Raw genomic sequence first — 27680 nt, forward strand, 5'->3', positions numbered from 1 at the left:
ATAGAAGTAGATTTTCTAAAAGAGATTTCCGGTTTTTTACCCACTAGATCACCGATGACAGGGTCCCCTGTCACCAGGTTCCAATTGCGAGAAAAGATGTTACGAATCTCTTTATGCTGTCGGCTGTAGGTAACAATGATCCTAGGAGGGCCTGTTGTTATTGCTGTGTCAGTTGTATTAGGGAGTGACTTGGGTAATAGTGTCTGTTCTATAGGTATAATTCTCGAGCAATCAATTGCCCTTTGTATCACACTTTCTGAATAACCCCTAGCTAGGAAGCGTAATTTACTCGCTTCCTGAGCCTTAATACATTCCACCTCAGTACTACATATTCTTTTGATGCGCAGCATCTACCCAAAGGGGATACTGCGTATCAAATGGTGAGGGTGCTGACTGGCCGCATGCAGGACTGTATTGCCTGCTGTAGGCTTTCTGTATAGTCTCGTGGCTAACCTTCCAGAATCTATATATACTTCTATGTCAAGGAAACAGATTGACGATGTGCTGATTGTGGATGTGAATTCTAAGTTTAAATCATTGTTGTTCAATTGTGCCACAAAAGAGAGTGCTTCATCCATTGGCCCCTGCCAAATCAAAAAGAGGTCATCTATGTACCTTAAATATAGTGGGACATGATTTTGCATGGTAGCCCGATGTTGTCCCACAACGTTGTCCGGGAGCAATTAGGCTTCAGGCCCGACGTTGTCCGTGGGTGCCCTGGAGCCTTCCTCCATATATTGCAGTATTATACCTCTATGTTTACTTTGTATGCTTTTGTAACCTGCACACGTCACTTTTTTCTCCTGTAATGCGCCGTTTGCTACGCTAATGCACCGTTTGCTAGCTCTTGTATTTTTTTGGCTCACGATTGTCATTGCCGCTCCTGCACACGTCACTTTTTTCTCCTGTAATGCACCGTTTGCTACGCTAATGCACCGTTTGCTAGCTCTTGTATTTTTTTGGCTCACGATTGTCATTGCCGCTCCAGCGCACGTCACTTTTTTCTCCTGTAATGCACCGTTTCCTACGCTAATGCACCGTTTGCTAGCTCTTGTATTTTTTGGGCTCACGATTGTCATTGCCGCTCCTGCACACGTCACTTTTTTCTCCTGTAATGCACCGTTTGCTAGGCTAATGCACCGTTTGCTAGCTCTTGTATTTTTTTGGCTCACGATTGTCATTGCCGCTCCTGCACACGTCACTTTTTTCTCCTGTAATGCACCGTTTGCTACGCTAATGCACCTTTTGCTAGCTCTTGTATTTTTTTTGCTCACGATTGTCATTGCCGCTCCGCGCTCCTTAATAAACAAATAAATAAATAACCTACCTCATCCGCCGCTCACCGCTCCCGCCCGCCGCTCCTTGCCGCTCCTCACTGCCTGTCCACCGCTCCTCACCCCTCCTCCCCGCCTGTCTGCCGCTCCTCACCGCTGCTTCCAGCCTGTCCGCCGCTCCTCCCCGCGCTGATGTCCGCCACTCCTCTTCCGCTCCTGCACGCCGCTCCTCCCCGCGCTCCTGATGTCACCACGCAGGTCGCGGCCGGCGCTACTTGCAAGGGACTACTTTTTTTTTATCGTCTAATTTTTTAAATAACGTATATTTTTTTTATTTATATAGCCTATGTCCATCTGCACACTCTGACGATTACAATGATGTATCGGGTGTGTGGATTGGCGCTGTGGTTCCCGAGTTTACCCGCCTCCAAGGTCCAAAGTTCTTGCTTTATAATAGTAGTATAGATATAGATATATATATATATATATATATATATATATATATATATATATATATATATATATATATATATAATATATAGTTATATATATATTTATATTTATATGTATATATATATCTATACTACTATTATAAAGCAAGATGGCATTTTTTACCCACTTGTTGTGATGAAATAAAAGACAGCAACTTTATACCACCTGCCTTGAAGTGCTGATTTGGTTGTCTGCGTGCCTTTCCGTGCAGCAAGCACAGTGGGGAAAAGCTGGATTGTTATATATATATATATATATATATACATACACACACACATATAAATACAAACTCAGATCTAAATACACACACACAAGTACACAAGACCTTTGTAGGTGGCCTTCAACTGTTTTCCAATGTGTGCCTTCCTTAAAATTCACATGTAGATACGCCACTGGAGCAACAATGTTTTGCTATCCCCTCAGTGTCACCTAGATGTTGGCGTGCCGCTGAAAGCTCGAGCCAGGCTTGAGCCTGAAGCCTGGCTCTGGCTCGGCTTGAGGTCCTGTTGGAATTTTGAGCACATAACAAGCCGGGCTGTAATGTGGTGCCTGTATGTCATCTGTGCGCAGCCTGGACTGACTGCGTCTGGACTGGTCAAGCAGAATCTTCTAATTAACTGAACTAGTTTTGGAGAATCCGGGCTTGTTTTACAAATTGTTCATTACTTCCCGAGGGGCATCATGGTATCCAGAGGCTTCATGGCTGATATTACAAAGTGCTTGACGTAATGCAAATTAATGAGCCGTGCCGGCTCTGCCCTACTCGAAGGTGATGCCGGCTTTATGGGTGTTACACGTATCTGATTTGTGGCTGCCACATGAGCCGAGTCTGTCATTGGGACTCTCGTTGGGCTGAAGTGTGCATTTGTGAGCTCCCATTTTGTATGTTTATGGCCTTTTGCTATAATTAGACTGCCACGTCGTCCTCTTACCTCTGATCCCGAAGATAGCCCCCCCTTCCCTGATCTGCAGGATCTGCTGAGCTTGGAAATAGAAATGGGCCTGCTCCCTTTCCAAACTATGGTGGCCATCTTGGAGGGGTCATTCCTTTTACCTATACTCACACTCCTGGTCCCTGCTTTGTTTGCCCAATATCTCATATTAGGTGGTGTCGCCTATCTTCAAAATGGCATCGGTCAGGCGTTTTCAGGTCTACGCCCTGTGTGGTCCCCAAAGGTGAGCAGTGGGGCCATCTGGACATCAGACATTGTTTTCTTCCTCATCTCCCCGTTATGTTCCCTTCCCTCCCTCCACCAATATTGTTTTTCTTCAAAAGCAAAGGATCCAACTGTAATGTAACTCTAATGAATGTAATGCTGTAACATGTCTTAATTCTCATGTAAAGCACTCTGATACCTCCAGGTCTAGCCTGGTCTTCCTCGTCTCCTTGCTGTATCTCCTACCCCCTCCCCCACCTCTTCCTACCTTCATTCTTTGCCTGCCTCCCCCTATTTCATTCCTCTCTCCCTTGTATCACTTTCCCCCTGTAACTTTTACCGAACTACCTTCCCCCTACCCCTCCCCGCTCTACTCCTCTCCTCTTTCCTGCTACTGACCTCTGCCCTCACCTATCCTGGCACTAGTCCCTACCCTGTCTACCTGTGAATTCTCCCTCGTCATTTGAGATCTAGCTATTTTGTCTGATGCCCGATGGAGCTACCTGGTTTAGCTATAGGGGAGACAGGTCGGGGATTCCCTCCTTGGACGTCACCTACCCAGTCGGTCTTTAGCCAGACTTCCTTTCGTCTCTCCTGTCGTCGCTTCCTGCATCCTCCATCTATTTATGTCTCTCCTTCTCTCCTCTCTGAATGTATTGAGACTGAACTATTTTGTCTGATGCCCGATGGAGCTACCTGGTTTAGCTTTAGGGGAGATGGGCCGTGGACTCCCTCCTTGGTCGTCACCTGCCCAGTCGGCCTTTAGACAAACTTAATTTCGTCTCTCCTTGTTGCCTCTTCCCCTATCCTCTCTTTCTAACCTTCCCTGTCCCCTCCCCTCTACACTCCATTTTTGCCCTCCATGTTCTCTAAATGTTTCCCATTGAGACCTAGCTATTTGGCCAAAGCCCGATGGAGCTACCTGATAGCTATTGAGGAGATGGGTTTTGGGTCTTCCCCTTCGACCGTCACCTACCCAGCCGGACTTTGGGCAGACTTCCTTTCGTCTCTCCTGTCGTCTCTTCCTGCATCCTCCCTCTATTTATGTCTCTCCTTCTCTCCTCTCTGAATGTATTGAGACTGAACTATTTTGTCTGATGCCCGATGGAGCTACCTGATAGCTATAGAGGAGATGGGTTTTGGGTCTTCCCCTTCGACCGTCACCTACCCAGCCGGACTTTGGGCAGACTTTCCTTAGTCTTTCTGCTGTATCTCCCTCCCACCCCTTTACCCTGACCCCCTTCCCCTCTACTCTTCCCTTATCTCGTTTTCTATGTTCTTGTAATTGTTTGTCTAGCAACTTATGTAAATTGGAACTGATGTAATCGTGTAATTTTGTGGAACCTCATGTAAAGCGCTCTGATACCTCCGGGTCTAGCCAGCGCTATATAAAACTCTTAAAATAAATAAATAAATAAATCTTCCCTCTACATAGGATGTGGCGTTATGGTCAGAGCTGACCCCTGTAGAACTGGGAAACCAGTTGAGTCTCAGCATCGACTCAACATCCTGTGATTCTGGGAAAATCACTGAATGTCTTGGTGCCTGTAAACAATGGACGTGACCTAGTATAATGTAACTGGTGCTCGTGTAAAGCGCATGGCATTCGGGTCGAGTTTGTGCTGTATTTAAAATCTGCTGAAACTGAACTAAGAGGTAAAAACAAAATACATAAAGAAAAAAAAACACCCATTTCCTGGCTTATTTGTACAAAGTAGAACTAGAGAACCTGGATAAATTGTGGCTTCCCTGCTTAAATTCTTTGATCTTGGGCAAATATTTAATTTCACCAAAACTCTTTTTTCTTCATGTTTGTGCATGAAAGCACTTTCAAATATGTGACTTCAGAATATCAGTTGTACAAAACTGTCACCGTTAATAAGTACTACTCAGTGAAGTGATATAATGTGCCCAGTGGTTGAAGTGGACTGGATTTGAGGGGCACGGTGTGCCTACACTTTTTAACCCATGAAAAACAGTTCCCCTACTTTTTTGTTAAACGGCAACCTGGCCATTATGTTTGAAAGGCTTCAGCTGAGGTGTAAGGCAGGGTGTCTCCTGTGCTGTGAAACCAAAGGTAGGGCAGACAGCTAAACAGAGCCTTCCTGTTAGGGTGCATGCTTGTCTGAAAGAAATGTAAATGTGTGTAACTGTTCAATCTGCAAAAGTGCCTGGAAGCCGTTATTGGCTTTAATTGATGGAATCACTTGGCTCTCTGGTTACACACACAGATCTCTGCAGTGCATTATCTAATAGAGTTTTCTTAATGTCTGGTGTTTCCCCTGACTAACTTAACTTGCATTCATTTTTCAGTTAAGGGGGGTGTAAAGTTATCTGAAGGTGAAAGACCGAAAAAATGTACAGAATACTTTGGGTCTCATTTACAAGAAATTAACGTAGAGTGGTGCCGCAAGTCATTTGGCTGCGCTGCACTGCGTTAATTTCGAAGCGCAGGAATGCGTCATATCTACATATCTTTGCTCTCCCCTGCGCTGGCCCACAATTTGCTGTCATGCGCCAATCGGATATATGATTAAACAACTACTGCCTAAACTACGAATTCCTTAACCACGAAGGGTAAACAACGAGCAATGCCAAACCACTACATTGTTTACAACGAGTACCTAAACAACGACAAAATTATGCAAATTGCTCAATACCCATTTACACCAATATGTTCTTTAAAGTCCGCATGAAATGCACAATTATTCTCCGTGACCCCAGTCCCAGGTTATCTCCAAACCTAGGAAAGGCCTTTGAGGCACAACCTTCTGTGTGTGAAACACGTCTGTACACACTTTCTTTTAGGCATCTCTCTCTGCTGCAGGGCTGTAGAAACGTGCGCTGTATCTGAGAGAGCATGTTTTTGTTATTGAAAAAAGCCGGCTCTGATGCCAGTGCTGCTGCCCTCCCCCATGCTGTGGACGGGATTAAGTGCGGTGCCTAGCACCTTAAACCACCAGCTCAAATCAAGCACAAGGCTACGAGGCCTTGACTGAGAAACGGCAGAGGCAGCAACAGCTTTCAGTCACCCTCTCCGCAGAGCTGGATTCAAGCATGCGGTGGGTGACCTTGTGCTGATAAGCTTTCTAACATGGTGCCAAACCTCTGAACCGCTCTGTCTCCTTTCATTCCAGGAGATGCTGTAATATTCATGACGATGCAATAAATCAGACATCTGTTGACAATAATATATCCCCTGGGCTGCTCTTGGGAACAATTTACAAAAAAATGAAATTATTAAAAGTATGTCCTTTTACATTACAAAAAAAGCGGGCAAAATTAAAACAACCCTCTTGTTACTCTAGGACCATAGACGTGTTCTCTTCAGATATGCAGGAAAGAGTTTTACGTGTGTCTGGGGTTTAACACTGTTTTGTCCTTGAGTTTACAGGGTTAACATCCTGCATCCATTCATCAGAGCCTGCCTGCCTTGTGCCGAGTGAGTCATGTCACCGGTGTTGCAGACGTGGTTTTCGTAGTTTATGAAAGTCGTTGTTAAGGATGTCGTGGTTAACTGATTGGTCGTTGTTCGGGATTCGTGGTTCAGGTCATTCGTTATTCAAACTTCATTGTTAAGGATGTTTCCCGCGCCTACCCAGGCACCCTTGCACCATAGTGCAAGGGTACCTGAGTTGAGGGGAATGATTGTTTATGTGCAGGAAGGTGTCACTTCCAGCACATACGCAATCTGAAATGGTGTTTTGGAACTTCTATGTGTGCTTCTTAATGCACCACACATAGAAGTTGAAAACATAATGTTTTGAATTATTGTTTATGTGCAGGAAGAGACACCTTCCTGCACATAAACAGTTACAAGAAGTGATTTCCTCGTTCTATGTGTGCTGCAGAATTCAGCACGCATAGAAGGAAAAAACTAGGAGAAATGAAAATATTTCTCCTCATCGCGACTCCATAAGCCTCCCCGTAGCCTTCTGACGCAAAAAGCTGGAACTCCCTATCTTTGGCCCTCCGGGAACAACCATCAGACAAACTCTTCCTAAAAAAATTAAAATCGTGGCTTTTCACCCAATAAGTAAGAATTGGTACATGAATCTGTGAGGCACCATTTCCCCGAAGTTCGCAGGAATTTTTAAATAGCGCGGGGACACACCAGTGGGCGTAACCAGCCGCTCTACAAATGCAGAAATATCAAATATTTCCAGGTTTGCAATTTCTCGTAAATCTGGAAATGTGGCAGAAGCCATGGGTGTTGCGTGGGAACTCCCAAGCAACACCCATTGCACACCCCTTTTACGCAAAATGTTGCATGTAAAGGGCCATATTTACAAGGACACGAAAAGACACGCAGGGTGGCTTTACGTGTCCTTGTAAATATGGGGCAGCAGGTTGTGCTGCTGGTGCGTCACAAAAAGTGACGCACCGGCAGTGCAAGTTTATAAACCCCTTTGTTTTTTAGCCATTCCTTTGACCCCGCCCCCACAGTCACTCACACCAGGGCCGGACTGGCCATTGCGGGCACCGGGCAATCCCCCGGCGCGCCGCAAGGGTGAGGGCCGGTTTTGGGCACCTCGGGCCCGTTTTTGTCACAGGGACGATGCTGCAAAGTCGGCCCTGTCACAAAATCGGCCGAAAGAGCTGGGTCGCACCCCCAATGCCTCCCACACCGCCCCATTACACAACATCACAGTTCCCATACTTGTTTAATGCACTTCGACTACTGAAATGTGCCCTTTTGATGTCAATGCTTACATGTTAAAGAAATACACACTTTTTTTTATTTTAAAGATAGTTTATCATATTTTAGATGATATTTGTGATATAATTTTCGTAGCAAATAGTTTCAGGGCTCGGCTCGCACTCTAAGATCCGAGCCACAACCTTGGATCGGCTATGGCTTGGCTCTGCCTGTTAATTTGTTGGCTCGCCCACCTCTAATGTCACTCCGGTGACTAAATGGCCAGCTGCACTCCTCTCTTCAGTCTCTTCCTGAGGCAGGCTGGCTTATCCTTAACCCGCTCACACGAACCCGTGAGGGCTTCAGTGAGCAGTGCTGTCTGACTTCTACAAGAAGTCGATAATGTCTTGAATAAGAGGACTGAGATACGCATCAGCAGACCCACGCGGCGTCGTTCATAGGTCCACTTCGCTGGATGTGCTTCGCGCGCTCTAGCTTCTACGGAGCTCGCAGGATCGCTACTACTGTGGGAATCTGCTGCCCGCGCGTGGACAAATCATGAACATACAGCTTTGTGGCACAAACTGGAGCAACCCAATTGAATTGGTCGTTTATGTTAGGTGTGAAGGGGCAACGTGATTTGCTCAATATTTCAAATGTGAAAAAAGCAACGACGATTGAGCGAGGACCTGTTTGCACGAGAAACACGTGTAACATCCATTTGGTCAATCATGTGTTTGATGTAAAAATTGATACAGGAAGAACAAGAGGAATAAGAAACAAAAACAGACGGGAAATAAGTTGAATGAGAAGCGGAAGGAAAAATAGAAAATACAGGAGAAGGTGATGATAGGAATAGAAAGGATACAAGAAGGAAAATTGGCGATGGAAAAAAGTAGAGAGCTGTGTGTGTTTGTGTTATGTGTGCAAGTGGGCTGCTGGTCCTGGCATACTGCAGGTAATTCTTGACATATAGGGAAGACACCCATGGTATGTGGGTGGGGATTTTTACCCCATGGCCATATTCAGACCTTAGCATTCCAGTGGGTAATTCTAGATACACTGGTCCACATAGGGTATAAAAAAACTGGTGCAGATATATCGGAAGTAGTTATTGACATAAGAGAGAATGTGGCCTAACGGCTAGGGCGGTCCTCCTCGGCGCTGGGGAACTGGGTTCGCAACTCGGCACGGACGCTCAACTTTCTGTGATTCTGGGCAAATCACTTAATCTCCCCGGTCCTAACAAAACAAAATGAATTTTTCCGTCTGTAACATAACTGGTGCTCATGTAAAGCGCTCTGATACCCTCGGGTCTAGTGAGCGCTATATAAAACACAACCAAAAAAGAGGATTGTTATAGGGCACCCAATATGCAATGCTAGCCTATTGCAATTGTTGACCCATTGGGGCATTGATAGTACAAGGGGTCATTCACTGAAAAAATGTGGCACTGGCATGTAGCACATGATTCCTAGCATCTTGTAGGCATGCACATGGGTAACACCCATGACCGAATGCAGGGCCTGGCCTATAGGTGGAAATATAGGGGACATCTATGGCAACATTTTGGCTTAGTATACTAGAGGTAAGTCCTAGCATATGGGATGAACCCATAACATGTTAAAAAAAAAATGGGATCAGCTCCTTGGCAGGGTCAGGCTTCCTTGACATGCCATGACAATGGAATATTTAATAAGTGCTACATTATGTTTTGTTTATTTGTATAGTGCACTAATCACCCATGAGGTTATCCAGGCGCTTGAGCAGGTGAGACGATGAGTGTCCCATGGCTTTTGAGAACATTTATGTGAAATTTTCTTTTGAAATACATAATGTGACCCTATTTCTTTTTCAAAATAATCTGAGGGTAGAATTTTGTTTACATTTTGCAAGTGGATAAGCATACAGCACTCTATTTTCTGTCACAAATATTTTCAATTTATATTCACAATTGCGTCATTTAATGAACCTGGTTCTATTAAATAGCAGAATATGGATAGGGAGAAGAAGAATCACTATTCATAAATTTCACATTTCATTTTATGTAGGCACTCAAAAAAAAGGAGGTATTATCACTCAAATGAACGCACTCATTTCAGAGTGAGCTGGATACACTACTCACAACGCTGATATGGGGGAATGGCCAACGCAGAGTAGCATTGCTCACATTATATCTGCCCACCACATGCGGAGGTCTAGGAGCCCCGTCCTTTGAATCATATTTCCTCGCCGCGCAACTTCAGTGGCTGTCTCACTGGACAGCAGAGAAATACGTAGGAGAAACGATCACTGAGACTGGTAGACTACCTCTTCCCGTCATTAGGAGAATGCTCCTACCGTGCACCACACACATCCGATACAGGTCTCCATAGCTCGCAACTGCATGATGCGAGTGCACAGAATGTCACAAGGGAGACCGCTATACTCCCCACTGCTTCCCCTGGTGGGCTTCACCCGAGGGCAAAAATATTATACAGCAGGAACCCTACAGGTATGGACAGATTACAAAGTGACGGAGGTAGAAGCTCTATTCCACGAGGGGCAACTGAAAACATATGAACAGCTAGTCAAATGGTACGACCTCCCGCAGGGGCAATTTTTAACACACAGGCAACTCCTAGATAGCGGTCGTCAGCATTGGAATTTACAAGATGGGGAGGGGCAGGTAGACACCTAGTAACGACAAAAAAGGATTAGACTGCTGTAGTCCCAGTCTTAGAGCGGCATACTACATAGGATACTGAGGAGGGGAAGCGGAGCGTCCTGAGCAGGAAAAGCTTGTCCCGAGCTCGGACGTGTAAATGAACGGACTGGTTTTCTCTTTGGATCTCCTATTGAAGGAGGACCACAACCACTTATAAAACCTTAAGCTTGAATCATTGCTTGTCGATCTTGTTTTCTTACTCGTGTTCTTGTAATTGAAGGGACCTTGTTTCTTACACAGTATATGTGCCGTAATTATTATCATTACGTATGCTCTGGACCTTGTATTCACAATTTATAGGGAGATTTTGGATCCACTCTTTTGCAGGGGTTCTCTGGGTTCCCCCAGACCAAGCAGCACTGTTTCTACTTCAGCATCCTTTATTTACTTTAGCGTTACCTGATGTGCGCCTAGTATCTCTGAACACTAAAACCCCTCGCAGAACATTTAGATTAACATTAGAAGTGACGAACAACTGAACTTGGCTTCCAGAAGTCGAACATAATTTTACTGGCGTCAAACTGAGCAGCAAGCTGCTGTCAGAGACTGGATATATATGAGATGGTTGTCTACAAAATACCTCTACAGACAACAATCTGAGCAGCTCGCACATACACGCGCACACATACACACGTGTTACCTTGTGCCATGGTTTGCCAGGTAAAAGTGATTCAGTGAGGCTGGACTCTAACCAAGAACTGCCCAGAAGCTGCGGTCTCCCAGACAGGACGGGTCCTAGAAGTTCAGGCGAGCCTTCTTTGGAATCCATCTAACTAAATGCTGTTACTTCAAATACCACAAATGTGGGCGTTTGATTAGGGTCACTGCAAAAAAAAGACAAAAATACATCACTAAAAAATAGAAAAGGGTTGTGTATTCTACAGTAAAAAGGCAATCTCAGTGCCAGGGGCACTTCGGTTTTATGGCACCAAGCTACATCAAAGATGCCACTTATCTGCCCTCTCACTGGGGCACATGCTAACAACAGTCTCCAGGGTTGGATCAAAAATTGTTGGCCACTGTTGACCACTGCTGGGCAAATGATGCATCTGTAGGGTAGGGTTTAAATCTAATACATAACATTGGCCCCCCACCTCCTCCAACATCCATCTCAAATATCTTGGTGTCACTCTAGTGTTTAATGTGCGCCACAGGTAGCAGGTGGTGGGCCTCAGCACTTGTTTTCGGGAATGGAACTTACTTTCATCATCAGACTTTGAACCACAGCAAGAAAGAGAAAAGCGGAACAGGGAGAAAGGAAGGAGGAGGAATAGAAAGATACGTCAACAGCAACAATGGCACAAGGCAGGGATGGAAATACATCTTCAAGAGGGAGCTAAAGGTACCAGACATGTAGGGTAGTTAAAGAAAGAGACAATAGGTGGAATTAAGACTAAGCAGCCTTGGAATTTAGCAATCCTGGCATTCACCAAAACCAGCGCCAGGCTCCGAAAAACACTTGACACTGCTACACACATATAATACATGCTCAAATTAAACATTGTCTAGTGTATACGTCTGCCCCGCCTGTAACACTGGATGCCTCACAGACAAGCTACATATACATATTTGGCTTTGTACATTGTACCTTGGAGTCCAAATCGACCTCAGGTAAACAGAAAAGTTATTTTTTGAAAACTAAATGAATCCAACATTTTGCCATGCACATTAGCTGTAAATGTTCTTCTTGGAGTTATAAGGAAACTAAGAAATTGCACTTTAACCCGTTTTCTGGAAAAAAACTAGGAGTTATTCAAATAATGGCTTAAAGTGTGAAGAACTGTGTTTTTAACACCTGAGAATCAACAGATTAAAAATAACTGCAAAATATGCAAATATGCTTGGACTGTAGATACATTACTGAATTGGAAACAGGTTCACAATTTTAGAGTTAACAGTATAGCGTGAGAAAGAGCATGATTATGAAGTTAATTTTTTACAGTGATTAAATTGGTATTGTGTTTGTGTTTTCTGCCATTAACTTTAGTGGACAATAAATAACTGTATTCTCCCGAAAACATTATTTGAACTAATCATGGTTAGCAATTTGGATGATTATTTTTGCAAAGCAAGTATGGTAATAGTGTAGTGCATGCTTTTTCATTTGTATTGTGTATGCAATTCTGTGTATACTTTACATTTGCACGCAAAATGTAGGAAGGTGTAAATCTGACTATATGGTTACCCCCACTTTTTTGCCTGGTGTTTTGCTGGTTTTTGACTTAGTTGGCCTGGGATCCTGCTATTCAGGGCCCCAGTCTATCTGCTTTCTCTATAAAATGGACTCCATGTACTTTAGATACATACCAGATTGGTTACTAGGTCACCCTTGTGAGCCCCTGTATATGGTACATTAGGTACCCAGGGCAAAGGTGCACTCTAGGCCTACCAGGGGCTGCAACATGTATTGTGCCACCCCTGGTTAGCCTTCCAAACTGACACCACAGGTCTGTATTTATAGCCTGGGTAAGGTGGTGTAATCACCCCTTACTTAGATATAGTATATCTATATCTACCTTATATATAGACACATAGTAACCTATAAGTCACTCCTATGGCAGGCCTTGACAATCCTGGAGGCAGAGTGCTTGGTTTTATGTGAGAGGGTGCCCTAGCATGAGCTGAGCCCCTCTGCAGCTTTCAGAACCATCTCCTTATAGCTGTTCTCTGATATAGCAATACCATATACTCCTAAGTGCATTATAATCCTCGCGGTTAATGCTAACTTTGGTTTGGATTTATCAAAACATGTCGTGTAAGGTGTCAAACACTTTGGAATAGTACCCCCGCCAATTCTGGCAGCGGGGGTAGCATTCCACCCTTCTAGAGGGAGAAGACATGTAGTTACTGTTAAACCCGGTTAAAGTTAAACAGAGCCCCAGCATCACAAAATGGATGCTGCTGCCACAGACTGCCCGCCTGCTGCTGGACGAAACTCCAGCAAGGGAGGCCTGGACAATAGGTTTCCTGTCCAGGGAGGTGCTAGCACCTCCCCGGACAGGCTTTAGTGTATTGAGGCAGGGAGGGTTGCATTCAGTTAATGCTTTTCAGACACTGCCTGGGCACACAAGGTGCTCCATGCATTTCCCATTTCAAACCGGTTGCTGGGGCACTCAGTCCCAGCTCTGGTGCAAAACTGGACAAAGGGGAAGGGGTGTAACCACCGCCTCCCCAGGTCCACCCATAGGAGGGACCTTAGAGTTAGTCCAACCCCTAAGCTTACTATAAGTATAGAACCCCAGTCCCTAGGACTTTAGATTACCCTGGACAAAACTCTGCAACATATATCTTGGACCTTCGACATTCCATATCGACTGGAAAATGGAAGAAATCTCCCTTGTGGTCAAGGAGTGACAACCCTGTTCAAACAGGCACCAACTGCATCTTTGCCGGTCTGCATTTTCGAGGCTCCCCCTGGATCCTGAAGAATCTGCGACACATGACACGGACTTCCAGACATCTCTGACACTGACCTGCGCTCCCAGCAAAGCTGAGACCTGTAGCAGACACGAGCGACGTGATACCAGAACTCCTGGACATCCTGCATTTTGCAACCTGCACCTACTTCCCGAGGTATCCGGAAGTTGTGCATTGGGGTGCTTGAAGCCCCAGCCCCGAGCACCTTTTGCACCAAAGCTCAGAGGCCCACACTCCACGAGTGTCCCGTTGGCCCGCTTTCTGTATTTCAGCTTGATGCGTCTTCGCGGTTCCTAGTCTGTTGGCTAGTGAGCCCCCAAGAAGACCAATCCTTGATTTACTTTGCTTTCCTGGTTGCTCCAGGCTTGCTCCAACTCCTCTCCAAAGGAGGAGTTCCTCAGACCTTGCTGGTCTGCACCAAAGCCCATCTCGGCATCTTGCGTAGATTGCGTTTGCCAAGGCATGTTGGGTCCAATCCGGATACTGACACCGCAGTCAAATAGATCAGCGTTTCCCAAACTGTGGTCTGCGGACCCCAGGGGTCCGTGAGACATTCCCAGGGGGTCCGCAGGACTCGAGTGCCTGTCGTCATAGTGAAAAATGAAACGCCCTTGCGTCCTCACAGCACACAAGAGCTGTGAATGTTCGCGCAGGGGCGGCGAGACCCCAACAATAGAATCGGGAGGCGGGGGCAGCGAATGGGAAGTGGGCAGTCAGGGGGGCGGGCCGCAAGGGGCACTGCGGCTGGGGAAACAAGTGGAACAGAGGCAAAAGGGGCACAAAAACAAGGAAAAAACGAGTGGCACAGAGGGCAGAAGGGCACAAAAAAACAAGTGGAACAGAGGGCAGAAGGGCACAAAAAATGAGGGAAAAACGAGTGGCACAGAGGGCAGAAAGGCACAAAAACGAGAGGAACAGAGGGCAGAAAGGCACAAAAAACTAGTGGAACAGAGGGCAGAAAGGCACAAAAAAGAGTGGAACAGAGGGCAGATGGGCACAAAAAACGAGGGAAAAATGAGTGGAACAGAGGGCAGAAAGGCACAAAAAAACAAGGGAAAAACGAGTGGCACAGAGGGCAGAAAGGCACAAAAAAACGAGGAAAAACAAGTGGAGCAGAGGGCAGAAAGGCACAAAAAAATGAGGAAAGAACTAGTGGAACCGAGGGCAGAAAGGCACAAAAACAAGTGGAACATAGGGCAGAAAGGCACAAAAAACGAGGGAAAAAACGAGTGGAACAGAAGGGCACTAAGAACAGAAGGCAGAACGGGCAGAGAGGCACGGGGGCAGCGAGGGGAACAGAAGGGAACACCGGTCAGAGACACGGGGCAGCGAGGGGTACAGAAGGAAAGACCAGGCAGAGAGAGCACGGGGACAGCGAGGGGAACAGAGGGAAGAAAAAGGGGCACGGACCACGTACAGGCAGCGGGGGAAGACAGACAACAGCAGTCACAGACACAACAATGAAAATACAGGCAATGCAATAAAAGCAATAAAGCGTTGAAAGGCACATGTGTATAGGTTACCGTTACTTGGCAGGCAGGTAAAAATAGATGCAGCCAGGATCAGCAGTTGGATTCTCGTGCTGCTGTCTGATTGCTCACTTTCCACAAGCCCTTGGATGAATTATGTGTGCTGTCAAGCTTTCATATTCAGACATATCAGGCTCTTATTTGGTGTAGCCTTTGCAGTTTGTTGTTGACAAGGGATGGGGCAGTGGGCATCCTAACAGGAGAGGGTCATGTCAGGTGCCATGCGAGGCCTCTCGGAAATATGCCTTAACTGCACTGCTCACCCCTTGGTGGTAAAATGTTGTTCTGTCTGTGACTAAAGATTATGTCTAACAGGGGTTTATGGTAATTGGCATATCATTGTTCCATGATCTCGCTGAAACAATATGCCTCCTGTGCAGATACCTTCCTGCCATCTCTTGCACTTCCATGATGAACTCCTAATATAGACCTTGAATTTGCTCTGTACACTGGACTCATTGCTTTGTGCACTATCTTGTTAGAATTTTCACAATATTCCTTGCTCCTTGGGGCATGTCTTTATAATAAAATGCTTCATAATTGTATAATATTTTAGACCTTCTTAAACTGTGAATAGGTAAAAATGCTAATAATTCACAATCATTCAATCTGTTGCTGTAAGGAAGGGTCACCACTCCAAGGCTCTGGAATGAGAATGTAGAGGTGCTGCTATGTCTGAGAGCAGGAGACTTGTACCACTAAATAATACACTGCTGTATGCACACATGTCCATGCCAATAGACCCAATTCAGGCTGTCTCCCTCTTGAAATTGCCTCTGCTTCAAAAGACGTTTTTAAAAAGAAATTTAAATTGTACAAATTGCTTGGGGGTCCCCGGCTTCCAGTAGTGATTCAGTGGGGGTCCTCTGGAGTCAAAAGTTTGGGAACCACTGAACTAGATCCTTCGTGGGACAGCTCGAATCCAGCTCCTGGTTGTCGTGGGCGCCTCCTGGTCCTCGTGGCTGAAGAGACAAGCTTCACCTCCTCACCTGAAATCACTCGACATTGGCTGGCATCTTCCTGTCGCCATCCTGGTCACTGGCTAGTGACCCAGACTCTGTCTCCTCTGCTCTCAGGTTCTTCACATCTCCGATCCACCCTTGGATCCACCCGGACACTTTTCCTCTTGTGCCTGCAGCACAAGTGCCTGCAGCACTTCTTCGCAGCTCTCCATAGGAATCGACGACGAAGCTCCACACCAAAAGGCACCTATGCACCCGGCTTCCCTGGGTGAGGTAACACGAGTACTCCAGTGCTCTCGTGGGTCTTGACTCTCGAAGTGTCCTAGTCTAAAAGGGTTCCATCGTAGTTCACCTAGAAGTACCCTTAAACTGTAACTTTGTAACTTGTTCATTCTCCATAGAAAGTGAATGGTAACCCGTGGCTGTGTTTAGACACTGCACGTGTCTCCTGTGGGCCTCCTACATCCTAGGAGGGGCTTTGCTTTTTTCATTAACTCCTTACTCGATATGCAGGGCGTGATAGGCGCTTCTTGTGTGAATGGGTGAAATGCGCTTTAAGATACAGCGCGATCTGACTGTGGTAGACATATGGTTATCTGTCTGTGGCAATGACTATATTTGTGAGCAACTATTGCACTAATGCGCTTGGTGCTGACGGCCACTTTATCACTTTTAAAGCATAAGCACTACTCGATGGTTATGATAGACACCTTATGGCGATATAACAGGTCTGGAGTGCCGGCAGCTTTATAACATATGCCATAACCGGGAATTATGATGAGACAACCAACCCCTAGTAGGTTGCTGCGTGACTTCACGATAGACACCTCAGGGCGTTGTATGCCGAATGAATTAAAACATGCCATAATTGGGAATAATGATAAGTCAACTGACCCCTTTGGGGTGCTGTACAGGCATCCTTCAGGTGGTGATTCTGTACCTGCCTGACACTGGCTTTTAACACTGACGTTTGTATATTTTTCTCTGCACTACAGAGCGGTGCTTCATTTTCCTGAGCTGTTTGCCAGGTGAGGTGAGGCCATTTCCCTTAAAAATTAAGGTGAGACATTGATTACGATGACAATGTGATACACACTAGGGTCATCTGACCCAGATGGAGTATTAGAATAATTTGAACACATTATGTTGGTATAGCCTTAACTAACGTGAGTGCTATGACTGTTTGTTTTTCATTACATGTGGATTCGCTGGCTGTGTCAAAAACGGACACTCACAGGAGAAAAATGGAAGTGTACAGGTGACACTTTTTTATGTTCACAGAATGTCCTGTTTTTCACATATCACTAAGTAAGCAGTAGCAATTAAGTTTATGGGTCCTGAGGAAGCGGATGGTATAACAATTGACCAGTAACCGCAGAAACATGTCGACCAGATAGCCCAGTCAGAAGGTATTTGTTTGAACCACCTGACTTTTTTGCACTATTGTTTTTAATTTTGGAGGTGCATGACTCCAGAATAAAGTAATAATTGTATGCACCATCCAATCTTACACTTATTATTTTTATTACACTCATTTTTTGTGCACTGCTCACAGTTACGAAAACTTTATCTACCAGACATCCATCCATCACTCCGTGTCTCCAATATTGATCTATGGTGATAGAGTGGTGGTGAAACTACTGTGGAGTAGACCAAATGATGTACTGGGTGCCCAAAATCGCGTAACTGATGGACATTTTTCACAGTGGTTAACTGTCCAGTCTGTCTTCTATCTTCACAGGAGTAGCAGACACATAGCCAGCAACACTGAGCATTTTTTGAGCTCACTATTAGACCCACAGTTATTTGTTGTTCTTTAATACTTGTGTGGGGGGTATAACTGTGCTCAGGTCTCAAAACACATCCCTTGAACCCTAGAATTGGTAGTTGATTGTACCTCCTACATCCTAACCTTAGGTGGTTCTAGGCAGCCCCAGCGATTCCACAGGCCCCAGGCCTGCTTTCTAGCTCTCACGTGGTTCTTATACCACTATTTTAGTATATGGTTTGTGAGGCTCGTAGGTCATAACGTATACTGTACAACTTATCGTATGCTAATTAAGTTCCTTGTATTGTACTTTTACCTCTGACCTCATAAAGAGTGCAGAGGGGTTTTGTTTAGAATAAATACATATATATTTGATATATACCTTGTGTGGTGTGCTTGATCATTCAAGAGATTATAATTGGTAAAACAACTTGCTTAACTCGTCTCCAAGTCTTAGCCTGAAGGCTGCTCTCCACAGCTACTACTAGGATAGCTTTATATAAAGTTGACTTTATAACCTACCATCAATAAGGGTCGTTTGGACTGGTGCAATGTGCCCACTAGAATAGTGGACAGCATTTACCAGGCCAACTTCTCACACAAAATACACCTTTTTTGCTTCATATCTCTGCTAGGTAATCATGCAGTGACCTAACACTCTTCTCTGGGCTCGCCCACCACACATCTTTTAGCTACCTGGTACAGTTGAAGCCTATTGTGTACAATACAAAAAATGTACAGTGGGCTTTGTCACAGTGCACTGCTTACCAGTGGTCACAATTGTTGTCACTCGTATTTTCTGGCTTTTTGTTTAATGGCTTTCCTTGGCCCTCCCTTTCTTCTGTTTGCCCCTCCCCTGGAACATAGCCTCTTTGCCATCCTTTTGACTGGATAACTTGTATCCTTCCACTGCTTGCATTTAGAGAGCTATTTTATTTCTTTCAACAATTCATGAGAGCACATGTATTATCTAGCGCGCTCCATTGTGTGCTGCTTCCCTCCCTGGAACACCACCCCACTCATGCGCTCTATGTTGCTTCCTCATCCCTCGCCTTCCAAGCTCGTTCATTGCTTTCTCCACCAGTCCCTGGCTTTATCATTATGTTTTTTTTGTCTCTCAAAAGCCTCTGTGGCTCCCTTGCCACTCCTCCCCCACCACAATCCTCCGTTCCCCGCTCCCTAAACCCTGTAGTACTTTTAAAAAAAAACTTGTTTTGTCTTACAAAAAGCGTTTTCCTGTTAGTAATATGTTTTATTATTTATCAATCTATCTTGGATCAGTAAATAAAAAATGCCACCCGCATAATTTCGTAGGTGCATGCATGCATGATGATGTCATCATGCATGCAAACGCCTGCCAAATGATTGTGGCCAAGTTGTGTCTTTTTTTTGGTTTGTTCTTAAAATTTTGCTTGATGCCACACAGCAGTGACCCAAAAGGTGTGATCCATTGGTTTTGCCAATGTGTATTTTATTTTAAGGTGGAGTTGATTACCAAGAGTTTGCCTAATGATATCCTTCCCCTATTTAGGCAGTTGCGGCATTGTTTAATCTAGCCAATTCCCAAATTGTTCCCTTTGACGCCAAGAAAATGGAACTGAAAAAGACTTCTCAAAGTAAATATCTGTGCTCTTCCACAGCCAATAATTTGGTCGTTCCTGGGCAAGGACAGATTCAAAGCTAAAATCAGTCCTGGCAAACATTTTCAAATTAGACTCACAATTGAAGATTTAAAAATTAGAATTTTGAAAGAGCTGAAAAAACAAAACCAACTCCCTCCCCTCCCCCAAACCATTATTTTTTTAAACAATTTCTAAACAAATTGTTCCTTGATTTTGCTAAGTAGTTCTTCTCCTTCCTAATGGAGAGGTACTAGAGATGGTTAGTATGCTTTAGAAATGTCAGCATAACAGACCTAAGTGCAGTCATTTGGTCTACTATGCCAAATAAGTTTGCTGCAGTGTTTTAATAAACAAATAATCAAACGCCATGACATATTTTCTTTGGTATAACACACAACTAGAAAGCCTTCAATCACATTTTAAAGGTGAATAACTTGAAAGAAGATATGCCCCGTTGTAGGAAGCTGGCTCTGTATATACTATATTAAAGTAAGATATACTGTGCACATAGTCCAAGCAGTCCACAGAGGATTAGGAGAGGCTAAATTAGACAAGTACTAACAGCTCTCTTTGCAGTAGTGTGCGCGAGCAGTTAGGGTCAGTCAATCAAGACTGATGGCACACACTCAGAGACTAAATCCGGACAAATTAGGTAAGTATAAGAAGGTATACTTATTTTTTATTTTGTAGAACCAAGCAGGACAATACTTTTCAAATGTTGTACACAGAAATGTAATTGTGGATTGTATTGAAATCGATTACTGGTTTGTATTACCTTTAATACAGTTCAATATACAGTAAGATTACTTTAGATTACTCGTGGATTACTTATCAGTTACTTTAAGTACTTGACGTGATATGCCGAGCTATCATACACCGGGGGTGGTCATTTACAGGCAAGTACTGCAATTCTTAAGTTAAAGCATAGTTACTTTCTTTTCATACAAATCTGTAGGTCAACACATTTTTTAGGAACAAAACTTGTAACATTGGTTCTTATGGGAAAAGAATGTTATCAGTTTGCAAATAAATAATGACTTACGACTATGGCTTTTAGGAGTTAGGACCAAGGTTCCCCAACATCCAGTTAGGCACTCCAATTGCACCACCAGCGGCATTGGGGCGGCCGGGTGCAGAGTGCAGAGGCCCAATGTTAGAAAATGGTGCAAAGGGGTTCTTTAGTCAGAGACTGTCAGGTTTTGAATCATGGCTTAGCGCGCCTGCCTAATATTGGGACTACGAGTCCCAGAAGCCTTAGCGGCAGGGAGGCGGGACCTATAAAGTATCAGTGGACCCGGAGGTCGGGTTGTATTGGATTAATGTTTGTTCCTGTTTGGTGGGCGGTGCGGATGCCCGTTGGACTAAAGGACCCGTGGTGCTTCGCTGTACTAGCGCGAAGACACGGATTACAGTGCCGGACCCATATCGGGGTCGGACCTAGTATTGGCTGGAGAGGCGTGACGGCTGTTGCGCCTGGGAGACGCTGTGGTGCTTCGCTGGGTTTGCATACGCGAAGACACAGCCCCCATCGAATCTCCTGTGGTAGGGAAGACACGCGTCGGCTGATGCATGGTGGAAACGCTGTGGTGCTTCGCTGTGCCTAACGCGAAGACACAGCCTTCATCGGAACCTCCGTGACCGCAGTGGAGCGGGTCGGCTGGAGTCCCGTCGAAACACTGTGGTTCTTCGCAAGACCTTGCGCGAAGACACAGGCTCCGGTGGTTTCTTTGAACTCAGAGAGAGATTTTCTCGTGGAGGAGTGTTTCGGAACTTAAAGAGGAGAGTGCTGGGCGGGGAGGGGAGAGAGTGTGGGGGGGTAGTTAAGTGGGGGGGTGGCGGAGATTTCTGATCATCCCGTTGTTATTATGGTTGTATTACAGAAAAGATGTCATTTGCCGCTGATGATGTACTGTTTATTGTGACAGGCCCCCTGGACGTCAGGAACCTTTGTTGTATTACAAATAAGACAATAAAATGATGTTTTAAAAAAAAAACGAGGAGAGTGCTCACTTCGTACTGAGGAGCCCATTATAATGTTGACTCCGGTGGTGTTGGGGTAAGGCGAGCAGTTTTCTTCTCCAGGAGCGTCCTCGTTATCATTTCTTTTTCTCTTTTTTGCTTTCCGGGCTCTGGTGTAGGAACCTCAGATACTCGTGTAGGCTTCTGTGCCATTAACAGAACAGGGGGTGTTTTATTGTTTGTTTGCTAAGAGACTACGTATTCGTTTATACCTGACGGTTTCCATGGTGTCCTCAGAGCGTGTGCCACCGGTAGGTACATGGAAGGGTTTACAGAGTAGAAAGTCCTAGAGGAGTGATAGGGGGAATAACGTTGCGTTTATGTTCTCATAGGAACACCCTGGGGCGTCACGCAGGAGGAGAGCGTCAGGCGACAGGGAGGTCCTCCCCGCGAGTCCTCTTAGTAAGGTAGGAGCACGATAGTATCAGTTGATAGAGTTAGTCAGGTGCCCAGGAGTGGGAATAACGGGCTCTTTCTTTGTTTTCCAGATTGGCAACCCCGCTGACCGCACCATCCCGGCCATTTACATTTTCCCTCGCCAGATCACCTCTAAGCTTGGGGTGTCTAAGAGAACCTAGCTTGGGGAGGTCTGGAGGTGGACCCATTGAGCATCGCCCGGATCCCGAAGAGCGTGGTTACTCCCGACAGAGACTGCTTGCGAGCAGGCCACTTGGCTATGGGAGCAAAGCTCCCGGGGTTAGGATCAGCAATGCAGGGGCCAAAAATCAGCATAGGACCTGCACCACCAGCGCCAGCTGCAATGTGCCAAGGAGACGTCAGGGACCCTGTGGATTTCAATGGAGATCTCCAGTTCAGAAACGAGCTGCAGGATCGGGCAGGGAAGCTTCCTGAAGGCAACCACCAGCTGGAGAAGTAAGCTGGGTTCTTGGGGAATGCCTGGACACAGTTGGTGGATCCGAGGTCACGATCGCTGGAGAGACATCCTTGTGATGTTGGGCCACTCGAACTAGGCAATTCTCCCGAAACTAATCAACCTTTTTTTAAATATACTGTATAATCCAGGTAAACATTTCTTTTCAGCGCTACGTACTGAACTGATCCACTTGACATGAGGAGGCAAGCGCCCTCGTTTAAAATGGGACACACTTGTCAGGCCCTACTCCCAGGGTGGTTTTGATATTTCTGATATGGAACTCTATTACCTCTGCGCTCAGGCTCATTACGCCTATTACTGGTTTCACCCACCCAAATATATGCCCCAAGTTGCTACAGAACATTGGCTAGCGGCTCCCATCCCTCTAGAAGGGGTTCTATTAAGCGCTGTCGAGTCTCGTGACCCTGCTCCCACACCAATCACATGTACGGTGCGTGCCTGGCAGCGCATCGCCCAGCGTACTCATACACCCATAAGGTACTCTCCCCTCCTTCCTCCGTTTTACCACCTCGGGATGCCATTATTACAGGAAGGAATATTTCACAAAACTAAAGCAAAATTGCGTATTACCTGTTGGGGAGATCGTTACCTTAATGGCAAGTTTCGTACCTTACAACAGATGTTTGTTGGGGCAAGCCCCTCCTCCATGGACATCTTCTTATATGTCTGACTCAGACAAGGCATAACCGAGCACACTCCCTTGTTTCCTTAAGAGCCACAGATACTTCCCCCGCTGCACTCCCTGCTGCGCAGTGCTGATGCATCACATGCAGTAGCGATGCTGTACCACAGCCTGTACACTACCCCGACATTGAAACACTACCCTGCTACAGCTAAGTGGGCTGCGGATTTAACTCAAGACATAACTGATCAACAATGGGGGTACTGCTGCTCCCAAACGGAGCGCATCTCGTCTAGCAGTGGGTTACGCATGATACATTATAGGTTTTTGCATCGCACTTACTATACCCCGCCACACTTTATAAATATTAATTGCGAGACAGCGACAAATATGGTAGATGTGGAGCAGATGGTGCTGACTTTCTCCACCTTTCATGGAACTGGGGTGCAATACAGACATACTGGCAACAGACCCTACATGCATTGGAACAGATGACATCATCACCATTACCTACTTCCCCATCGCTGGCTCCGTTGGGGTTCATGGCACTAGTTAGCGTTGCATCCTGTCGCTTTGTAGCCCTTGCTCTATTACTAGCCAAAAAGCAAATAGTATGCCGCTGGGGGCGTGGCAGAGCTCCAAAATTTAAGGAGTGGATCAGGGACATGATGTTCTGGCAGGAACAGTCAATCACGTATGCCAAACTGCTTCCTCTTACATCTCATCCCAAGAATATCTGGGACCCCCTTAAACGATATCTCCTTGAGCACTCGATAGAAACCCCCCAGGTGAAGTATGCAGCCTCACAAGACACAGACCCACAGGCCCCTATGGCTACTGACACACACCCCTGAGGCGCTCTCCACTCATTCCACCGCTTGTGCCTTCAGGACCATTGAAATAATTTTTTTCGCCTGTATCTGATGTGTAATTGAGTCTGTAATTTAGGACTCTGCTATGTGTGTAGATTATCTTTTGTTCCTCTCTTCTTATTCCAAATGTAATAAGCATGTATCGCATTGAACACTGTACTTGCTGAGATGGGTAAATGTTTATTAAGCTAATAAAAAAACAATACATTTAAAAAAAAAAAAGTGTGCCAGGGTCTGTAAATCAAAGGCTACTAGTGGGCCTGCAGCACTGTTTTGCCACCCATGTGAGTAGCCTAAAAAAGGTAACTCAGACCTGCCATTGTAGAGTCTGCGCGCAGTTGGTAACTGCCATGTCGACTTGGCCAGTGCACACACTTGCCAGTCCCTAACCTTCCCTTTTCTTACATGTCAGGCACCCCTAAGGAAGGCCCAAGGTACCCCTGTGGGCAGGGTGCTGTGTATGTGAAAGGTAGGACATGCCCTGGTGTGTGTCGCATGTCCTAGTAGTGAATTACAGCCCATTTTGTTTTTTACTATTGTAAGGCTACCTGTTCCCCTTAGGATAGAATGGGAAGTTTGTTTATAAAATCTTATAAACATAACTGGCCCTGGGAACTTGGTAGGAAAATAAAATTTAGTATGCCTGAACTCAGAATCTAAAGATGCATCTTTTAGTTAAGGTGATTTTTACATTCTGTTTTCTAAAATACCACTTTTGCTCAGTCATCCTGTGTGCCTCTGCTAGAATGTGGATTACTTGTCTAGGTTTTGAATGAGAGAAGGCTGGGGGAGCAGGAATGGCTCCAGATAGTCTAGGTGGGTCAGGAAAGGACTGAATAGACCTAGGCTGCAATTGGCGAAGGGGAGGAGATTTCCTAGCACCTCAAAGGGTCTGGTCTGCCTCTGACAATGCCGTCTCCACCTCCTGCCAGGAAGTCACACCAGAGAAGGCATAACTGGTTCTGGCAGGGCACAGACACTCTCTGCCTAAGAAATCAAAGGATTTTGGGATACAAATATTGGGGCCCGGACACCTGAACTTTAGAACTTTTTTGGATCAAGAAGACTGCCAAGAAGAAGAGCTGGAGAAGCTGTGAGGAAGAACTACCACTTTGCTGTGTACTTTGCTGTGCTGGCCTGCAGTGGCTGCTTCTGTCTTGGGCAGTGAAAGGACTGGACTGAACTTTTTGCACTCTAGTTTTGTGAGTTTCTCCAAGGATTTTAGGTAAAGCTTGCCCCCTGTTCAAGAAGTCTCAGGAACAGCAAAGACTTCAAGCTCTTCTGCCCTCAGCACTGGGGACTGTGTGTTTTGTGCTGCAACAGAAGAAAAGCAACACAACGACATCTATGACGCAGCTGCCGACTCCATGTCCTGAAGGCACTGCAGAGGACACCGCTGCAACACCGCACCAAGACCCTGGTCTCTCCGACAATGCTTCACGACGACGCCTTGGGCAGAGGGCACCGCCGCAGCGACGCCTTGGGCAGAGGGCACCGCCGCAGCGTGACCCTGGTCTCACCGACAACGCCTGTTGACGCCACCACCGAGCCGTTGCTCTCACCGCGACCTGTGGACACAGCACTCCTCACCGCCCCACTTCACGATGATGCCTTGGCTTCCCCGACCACAACGCTCTATGCCGAAATCGACTGCGCTGCTTGCACCGTGGTTCGAGGGCCCTGCTCGTAAAGTTACACGATGCACCACCCTCATCCCGCACCGCAGCCATGGCCTGCCGGCGCCATCAACTCCAGTTCGTCAGCTGACAACAGCGATTCAGCAATGACGACGACGCTGCTTGTACCGTGACCTGCCAGCACCGTGACGAGCACGGCCTTCATCTCACACCGCGACCCTGGTCTCACCGATGCCGCCATCTGATGCCGCCACCGAGCCGCTGCTCTCACCACGACCCGAGGGCACTGCACGCGCACCACTGCACTTCGCACTGCAGCACACAACGCCTGCCGACACCAGCGCTCCTAACTCCAACAGACAGGAGATCGACCTGCAACGCATGTGGCTTCGAGGGCCCCGACGACTCGTGCACCGACCTCCAGAACCGTTGCCTGTGTACGCCTTTATTTTTGGAAGCTCAACGAGAGGTCACGACGCCCTGCATTTCTAAAAGGTACTGTTTGCGGATCTTCCCGACACTGTAGCTGGACCGCGCCGCCGCGCACAGCCAGAACTGTTTGGATTTGTTTGCTCACAACGCCATGATAGCCCCGGACAGAGCTATCGACATCAAGGAACTGTTTTTAAAGCGTATTTTGATAACTGTGGATTTTTAAGTACTATATTGTGGATTTTTATTGTTTTTGGTCTTGTCTTAAGTACATAAATATATTCTATATTTTTCTAAAGTGGTGTGGTGTCCTTTTGTAGTGCTTACACTGTATTGCTGTTGGTTATGTGCAAATGCTTTACACACTGCCTCTAAGATAAACCTGACTGCTCGTGCCAAGCTACCAAGGGGGTGAGCAGGGGTTATTTTAGGAGTGTAACTCCCTTATCCTGACTAGAGCGGTGGTTTCTGCCTGGCTTTGGCACATGCCCTAGCCTGCCAAAATTCCCATTTCTAACAGTGAAGACATGAGATTTATTTTCACATCAGATCATTAGCTCATCTGCGAAAAAGTAGCATGACCAAGAGCCTTAAATTACATTCATCTTCTAGGGGAGCATTTTTTATTTTCTACTGCAGCAGTTTAAGCATAGAATATGAAGAAATGGCTAGGTTACACAGGTAGTGGACTTGTTTTACCTGCCTATTGGGGCAGGCAGGCAAAGTCTCTTTTGCTGAGCATCCAGGCAACCAAAAAAAAGAGGCCTCATTCATGGGAAGAGAAGAGGCTGAGCCACTGGCACTCTGTGTGAGACCTCACAACTGTGAAAAATGTTGACAGGACCATAGATACTACATTCCTTCAGAAACTACATTGTGTTCTGGCCTTCGTTTTTTCTGGTAAACCAACAATTCTTAAGTTATTTATTACTAGGCATTCTTCAGAGCCTTCAGTTTTAAATTCAAGGAACCTGGAGATAAGCAATTGTTTTTTGATGTTCTAAAATTGTGTGTACTACTGTGCTCAGTGTGGTTTCAATGTTCCTTTCTCTGCCATGAAGTATCTCCAGATCTGCCTGTAAGAAGCCCAGGTTAAGGATAACAGTGTTGATTTCATGTTCTAATGCTTCCCAGGCTTCATTCATGACATTCAGGATACAGTTCAGTTTGTCTGGGGGAAATAGTGATTAGTCCTGTTTGCATATTTGCAGTGTCACTCCCTGTACTCCTTAGTGGCGCCCAGTGGATGATTTACCCAAGTAATTTAGAATGTGTTCTTTTTGTTAAATGAACTCATGGGTTTCAGGAAAGGTTAGGAGTTAGGAAAGTGCCTTCATAATGGCGCAACATAAATAACTGAATTTCTCAGTCTACCTGCCTGAATCTAACAAAGACCTTTAACCAATCTTGTCAGTGTCAGGAAAGAAGGCAGCTGGTCTTCTTGATTTCCGTAATTTGGTTTATATTCATTTGGCCCACTCCTTTATACCACTACTGAATTCACCTATATCTTGCTAGTGGAGGGTGGGTTAGGGTTGGAAGAGTAAGGGAAAAATTACAGAGGTGTGATGGACAAGTTGGGGGACTGAATTCTGCCCACTTACTGTGCTGAATACTTTTTCAACAATTATCTCCC

At 45.7% G+C, this 27680-nt stretch overlaps 1 protein-coding gene across 2 annotated transcripts in view; it reads right to left on the reverse strand.

The window, feature by feature from the left end:
* LOC144822378 (uncharacterized) overlaps positions 1–27680 on the reverse strand; it is a 1092528-nt gene that overhangs the window by 1055961 nt on the left and 8887 nt on the right. For both annotated transcript variants that reach the window (XM_078679823.1, XM_078679822.1), the window contains exon 2: positions 10910–11093. In XM_078679823.1, coding sequence (XP_078535949.1) covers positions 10910–11038 — 129 coding nt within the window. In that variant the 5' untranslated portion in view covers positions 11039–11093. The remainder of the gene's footprint in view (positions 1–10909; positions 11094–27680) is intronic.

The sequence above is a fragment of the Lissotriton helveticus genome, chromosome 3_1, assembly GCF_964261635.1.
Source record: "Lissotriton helveticus chromosome 3_1, aLisHel1.1, whole genome shotgun sequence".
Lineage (NCBI taxonomy): Eukaryota > Metazoa > Chordata > Amphibia > Caudata > Salamandridae > Lissotriton > Lissotriton helveticus.